At 46.0% G+C, this 6,469-nt stretch overlaps 1 protein-coding gene across 1 annotated transcript; it reads left to right on the top strand.

Annotated features, from left to right (window-relative positions):
* Nucleotides 3,145-5,169, top strand: LOC109821517 (nucleolin-like). The gene is made up of 3 exons (XM_020387701.1): nt 3,145-4,114; nt 4,286-4,536; nt 4,726-5,169. Exons 1-3 carry the CDS (start codon nt 3,145-3,147, stop codon nt 5,167-5,169), a joined length of 1,665 nt encoding a protein of 554 aa, XP_020243290.1.

Raw genomic sequence — 6,469 nt, 5'->3', positions numbered from 1 at the left:
CTTCAGCTTGTACGAATAGGCTTTCATCCCCAGCTTAGTCAGGAAGACAGCTTCGGAAGAATCTTCTTGATCAGCTCACCTGGGGTAAAATGATCTCAGCCGTCTGGTTATTGCTTGGAATATTAACCCCTTTGAAGGAGTTAGTTACGTGATAGGCGGAGGTTGGTCACCAGAACGCATGTCTAAATCATGCGTTCAGCTGTCTGGGTGCGTTCAGAAATTGAAACCCCCCTTTTTTGAAAACACGAGAATCACGTTTCGGGTGAGATTTTTAGGCGGAGGTTGGTCACCAGAACGCATGTCTAAATCATGCGTTCAGCTGTCTGCATATGAGGGTGCGTTCAGAAGTTGAAACCCCCTTTTTTAAAAACGCGAGAATCACGTTTCGGGTGAGATTTTTGCCTAGAATCCCGCATTGATTTGACAGCTACAGCTGTGTATAAATAGGCCACTAAGGTCAAATCAAAAAGTCATTCGACTTTTCCCCTTCTTGCTCTTCCACCGATTTCCTAACAGGGCTCCTGTTCATCTTCTCCGGCAGTTCGACAGAGGAAAGGACCTCGTTCACCCATCTTCATCTTGCTCGCCTCGATTGGAATGGGCCCCAAGAAGAAAATGGCTTCTAAATCAAAGATTGCCGAAGCTCAGGGTGTTCCTTCGGCTATAACCTCCAGGGACGATCAAATTACGACGCCTTCGTCTCCAGTTTCCTCAACTAATGGTAAGATTGAGCCATTGTAAGTTGATTTGACAGATCTCTCATCTTCGACCCTTGATTGGCGATCTGTATTTCATTCTTAAACTTGAGAGATAATTCTCAGTGTTCATCAATTTTAAGAAAACGTATGGCTAGCTCCATCGTTCCTAAAATTTCAACGCAGGTTCAGACCCTACGTTTAAAATTTTGGACGCAGGTCTGAACCTTGCGTTTGGAATTTTGGATGCGGGTTGAGACCCTGCATTTGGAATTTTGGATGCGGGTTGAGACCCTGCATTTGGAATTTTGGATGCGGGATGAGACCCTGCATTTAAGGATCTGAACGCAGGTCTAAACTTTACATTTAAAATTTTAAATGCGGGTTGAGACCCTGCGTTTAAGGATCTGAACGCAGGTCTAAACTTTGCATTCTTGTGTTAGACTTCTCTTGACTGATTTTTTCCTATTTTCAGTGTGCTACTCCAACGAGCCTCTTTCGTTCAACTACTACTTCGGTCACGCGGGAGGTGCGGTGAAGAATACAATCTTCAGCTTTGCCTTCGAGTATCCAATATTCCAGGACACCCACAAAGAGCGGGCGAAACTTATTACTCAGGCTTTTCCGAGACTCTCAGGTCTTTAGTTACGGATGCTAAATTTGAAACCGTAGAGCATGAGATTTTAAAGAAGCCATCCTTCCTTTTCGGGGATTCTGTAAAAATGGATCATAAGCGGATGTCCGAGGGGAACTACAAATGGCTGAAGGTCGTCAACAACCGTCGTCTTTTCCTTCCTAATTTGGAGCGGATGTGGCCGATCTCTTATTATCAGTGCGCTTCTATCCCGCGGTCGATGAATTGGGAGCTCGTTCAGGACCAAGGCGGTGTTGCTACGGGGCACATTACTCATCGGGGCACTCATCCGGCTGGTTTCAATAATTTTATGGCTTTAAAACCAGGTTTATTCCAAAAAGAGCATCCTGTTGGAGAGTCTGCTAAGTTGGCGGAGGTATTCATTAGAACATTTATCTCTGTCAAAGGAGAGTTTCCTGCTCAGGATTTCAAGGCTCCTACATGGGTCACTCCAGTGATACAGACTGGTGGGCCCGGATGATAAATTTCGTCTTGGAGGAGCTAGAAGAACCTTTGAGGATTTCGGAGCTAAAGGTTCCAATAATGGCCACTCGATATGGGATTTCTCCAAATTACATCGAACTCTTCGCTATGTTGGAATTCTACAACCCTCACACCGGCACTTTTTTCACCCCAGTTGGTGAATTGGGCTTTGCTCTTCCCGAAATGTTTGAAATTTCTGGACTGTCTTTTGGAGAATTGCCTTATGAAGAGTTTGTTCCCGGAAGTAGGGAATTAGAGATCCTGAAAAATGATGCTCCCGAAATCTACAACACTTACTGGGAATTGATGTGCCATTTCCAGATATGTGCGCAAACTACTGGGAAAAGAGCAAGCGGCGTAAAACAAGGATAGTGGGCGGAGTATCTTTTCCGAAACCTGTGGGACAAGGAGGCTGAGGTGACTCGTTTAGCCGCCAGTACTCTCGAGGAGATCACGGAACGCATCAATGACACAACCTCTCATTATACTTGCGAGGTAGAGGAGGATGTCTTCCCAGCGTTCACCACGTTCGAAAGCTTCCACTATCAGGCAGAAGTCCCAATCTCTGACATGGCTTTGTTTGCTGGTTTTCTGACTCTTTGGTTGAAGCGTTGCGTGGTACCCATAAGACCGGTGGATGCTATTACAGTAGAGGTCTTATACCCCGCTGTTCTTTTGGCTTATGGATGACCCTTGAATCTTCTTTCAGCCATGGTGTGCTGTTTACAAAGTGGTTTGCGGGAACTATCTTCCGAGTTTATTGCTGTCAAGAAGTTGGACTCCGACGGGAAGACTATCATTCAGACCCCAACCCCTCGGGTGCCGATGCCGTACATCTATTTGGTGTCTTGGTTTGTATTGCACTGCCCTTCGATAATGTTGACTCCTGAATCAAGTGGTACCTCAGCTCCTCTTGTTCAGCAGTTAGAAACCTCCCAATGGATTGGTTGGTATCAAGTCAGATTCCGTGAAATATTTAGGCGGGACTATAATTACGAAATTGCTTGCAAGTTTCCCGCTTTCGAGGGTGGTGCGTACGGAGAACTTCATCAAGACACCCCGGGGCCGAATTCTTTCACCAAGCTCAGTAAAGGTGCCTTTTGGTGGCTCATAAACATTCGCCCAGGTTATCTTATCTTTCGACAAGGGAGGAAGTGATTTATTGAACCCTATCAGCCTTATCGCTTTTCTCGGCAATTTGGCTATGATCAGATTTATGTCGGGAATCCAAACCCTACTCTTGCGTTCACTGGTAATGTGTATGAAGGAGCAAGAGCTTGGTATTACTCGGTAGCGGGATGTACAGGAGCGAAATTCCGGCTGCCGTACAAGATGCCCAACATTCGTACTTCTTTGAGCTTTTGCACGTGGTATCAAGCTGCCTCTCAAATTTCAGCTTACAGCATGAATACCTCTTGCTTGAGAGCCATCCGCAAATGGTACGCCTCAAAGAAGAGCGCCAAAAGGTTTCGCGACCGTGGTGCTAATGAATACTTATCATATGAGAAGTCGATTCCAGAGGACGAACGGCAACAATCACCAGAGCAAGTTCAGGAAGAGGTCAGGATGCCGGATACTCGCGAGGTGGAACCTTCAAGAGTTCAGACTCGGAGTAAGAGTGCCACTGGAAAACGGGCGCTGGGGCCGGTTGAAGAAGCCAAGTATGACAAAAGAGCTCGTCGGAAGTTAGCGCTCGAGCCCCCTGCTTCTAAACTTATGTCGGACGCTCAGAAAGCATGGCATACCGAAGAAGAAGAACGAGAATCAACTGCTATGGAACTCTTGCCTCGGCCTGGTCTCCCCAACGTTGGTCCGGCTTTAAGAGGCCCTGCCTCTTCTGCACATTCATTGAATGAAGAAGAACGTGGAGATGAATCATTTGCAGGGGGTATGGAGTTTGCCCCTGAAGACACGCTTCATGATTCTGCCTCCACTGCCCCTCGTGGTGAAGAAGATATACCTCCTGTCCAAGAACCTACTGTGACTGCCCAGCAAGATCCAATAGCGGACAAGTCTCCTTCTGCTTCTGTGTTACTACCCCCTGTAGGAGGTACGCAGCCAAGCCCTACGACTGGAGTTATATCAAAACCTACTATCACCGAGGATCCACCGGCATTTCCTTCCGTAGACGAAGATGAGACTATAGACCATAGCGATGGTGCGGACGCCACAGATGATGATGGAGACCAGAGTGGGAACAATGACAACCTGGGTGATGACAGCGATGATCCCGATGACTGGGATATTCCACCACCATCGTCTTCCGACAAGGTGTCAGCCTACATTCCTCTACCTCTCACTGGTAAGTGTCGTTCTTTTTGACTCGCAACTAATCTTTGCTCTGTACTTAAATAGTTTTCTCATACAGATCCTATGATACATGAGGCGAGTACTATCACCCCTCCTTCGACGCAATAGTTTATGCCACCACCAGCTCAGGTGTCAGAGACGACTTTATTGACAATTTCTCTAGCCTCTACAGAAGTGGTAGACATGCCAAGGTCATCTAACATGGGGGAACTGATGGCTCTGCAATCAAGTCCCTCTCAACTGGATATCGGCGTTCCTTCTCAAGCCACTACACCGAAGTCACCTGCTGGTCTTTTACTTGGCTCTGTGTCTTCAGAAGTTTCTGTGCCGTCTCCCATTGCTGTTTCGAGTCCCACGGACGTGCCAGATTTTCTTAAGATTTCTCTTGACTATTTAGAAAGTCTCACTAGGAAGGTGATTGAGGTCGTATTGGCTGGCCGAGATACTTTTGAAACCTTCAAGCCTATGATCACAAATAGTTTAAACAACCTCAAATTCGTGGGTGAAGCCCACGTTGTTCAGGGTTGCTCAGAAGCTATTTTGCACCTAGAGGCATAGCTGAGGTTCTTGGAGGCTTTAGGTCGTGTTGATATCCAGGCATAGATTGCATCTACATTCGAGGATATTCGGGCCGAAGAAGTTAGTAAGTATGAAGTCGCTCGACGTCACATAGCAGGGCAAGAGGTCGAGGTGGAGCATCTGCAGCAACTGCATGCTCAAAAGCAAGCTGAGCTAACACTATCCAACACTTCTTTGGAGAATTTACGGGAGAAGATCATTACCGCTGAAACAGAGTTGACTAGGATGAAGGCTCAATTCAAGCGAGAAGAAGCCATCGTCACTGAGCTCAACGTCAAAAGTGCTACCTCTCTGGTGAATTATCGCAAAAAGGCTAGTGCTCTGGACGAGGCTAAGAAGGAGGTAGATGCTATGCTGTCTAGTGAGGACGAGCTTAGGAAACGGGCCGAGATGCTGGTTCGGGCTGACCATGAAGGAAAACTTTCTGATATTAAGTCTCAGCTAGCCTCATTCAGTCTGATGAATTGATGAGCCTACTTTTGTATCGTTCTTTTGGTAGGAACAACACTTGTTTTAGGTCACCTTGTTTTCTTTTGAATAAGGATAGTGCTGCCTTTTGGCTTTTCATTGTTTCTTTTTCATATCATGTTTTGACATGGAACCATGAAATACCAGTTTGATATTGCGGCAGCAACTATTTATTCCTCCAGTATTGTGCTTTTGTCTTAAATACTGAAAGAATCCTGTAAGTGCTAGGAATGTAATATTAGCATGGCACGCTTTGTGATCCCGTCGCTCTATTATTAAGAGTCGACAAGTGGAAGGTGTTGCAATCGGTGCAACTTTGGGGATCTATCGCTCTATTGATGAGAGTCGACAAGTTAGAGGTGTTGCGATCGGAGCAACTTTAAGGACCAATCGCTCTATTGATGAGAGTCGATAAGTTAGGGGTGTTGCGGTCGAAGCAACTTTGAGGACCTATCGCTCTATTAACGAGAGTCGATAAGTTGGGAGTGTTGCGATCAGAGCAACTTTGAGGACCTATCGCTCTATTGACGAGAGTCGATAAGTTAGAAGTATTGCGATCGGAGCAACTTTGAGGACCTATCGCTCTATTGACGAGAGTCGATAAGTTAGAAGTGTTGCGATCGGAGCAACTTTGGGGACCTATCGCTATATTGACGAGAGTCGATAAGTTAGAAGTGTTGCGATCGGAGCAACTTTGGGGACCTATCGCTCTATTGACGAGAGTCGATAAACTAGAAGTGTTGCGTTTGGAGCAACTTTGAGAACCTATCGCTCTATTGACGAGAGTCGATAAGTTAGAAGGGTTGCGTTTGGAGCAACTTTGAGGACCTATCGCTCTATTGACGAGAGTCGATAAGTTAGAAGTGTTGTGATCTGAGCAACTTTGAGGACCTATCGCTCTATTGACGAGAGTCGATAAGCTAGAAGGGTTGTGTTTGGGGCAACTTTGGGGACCTATCGCTCTATTGACGAGAGTCGATAAGCTAGAAGTGTTGCGTTTGGAGCAACTTTGAGGACCTATCGCTCTATTGACGAGAGTCGATAAGCTAGAAGGGTTGCGTTTGGAGCAACTTTAGGGACCTATCGCTCTATTGACGAGAGTCGATAAGCTAGAAGTGTTGCGTTTGGAGCAACTTTGAGGACCTATCGCTCTATTGACGAGAGTCGATAAGCTAGAAATGTTGCGATCGGAGCAACTTTGAGGAAGATGGAGTTCAAATTTCGAAGGAATAAAACCCATTATGGGTTTAATGTTGTCATTGGAAAGACTTTGTCTACTATTTCGTTTAAATTCTGCAGA

Source organism: Asparagus officinalis, chromosome 8, assembly GCF_001876935.1.
Source record: "Asparagus officinalis chromosome 8, Aspof.V1, whole genome shotgun sequence".
Taxonomy (NCBI): domain Eukaryota; kingdom Viridiplantae; phylum Streptophyta; class Magnoliopsida; order Asparagales; family Asparagaceae; genus Asparagus; species Asparagus officinalis.
Note: the sequence above shows the minus strand (reverse complement) of the source record. Positions and strands in the feature narration are given on the sequence as shown.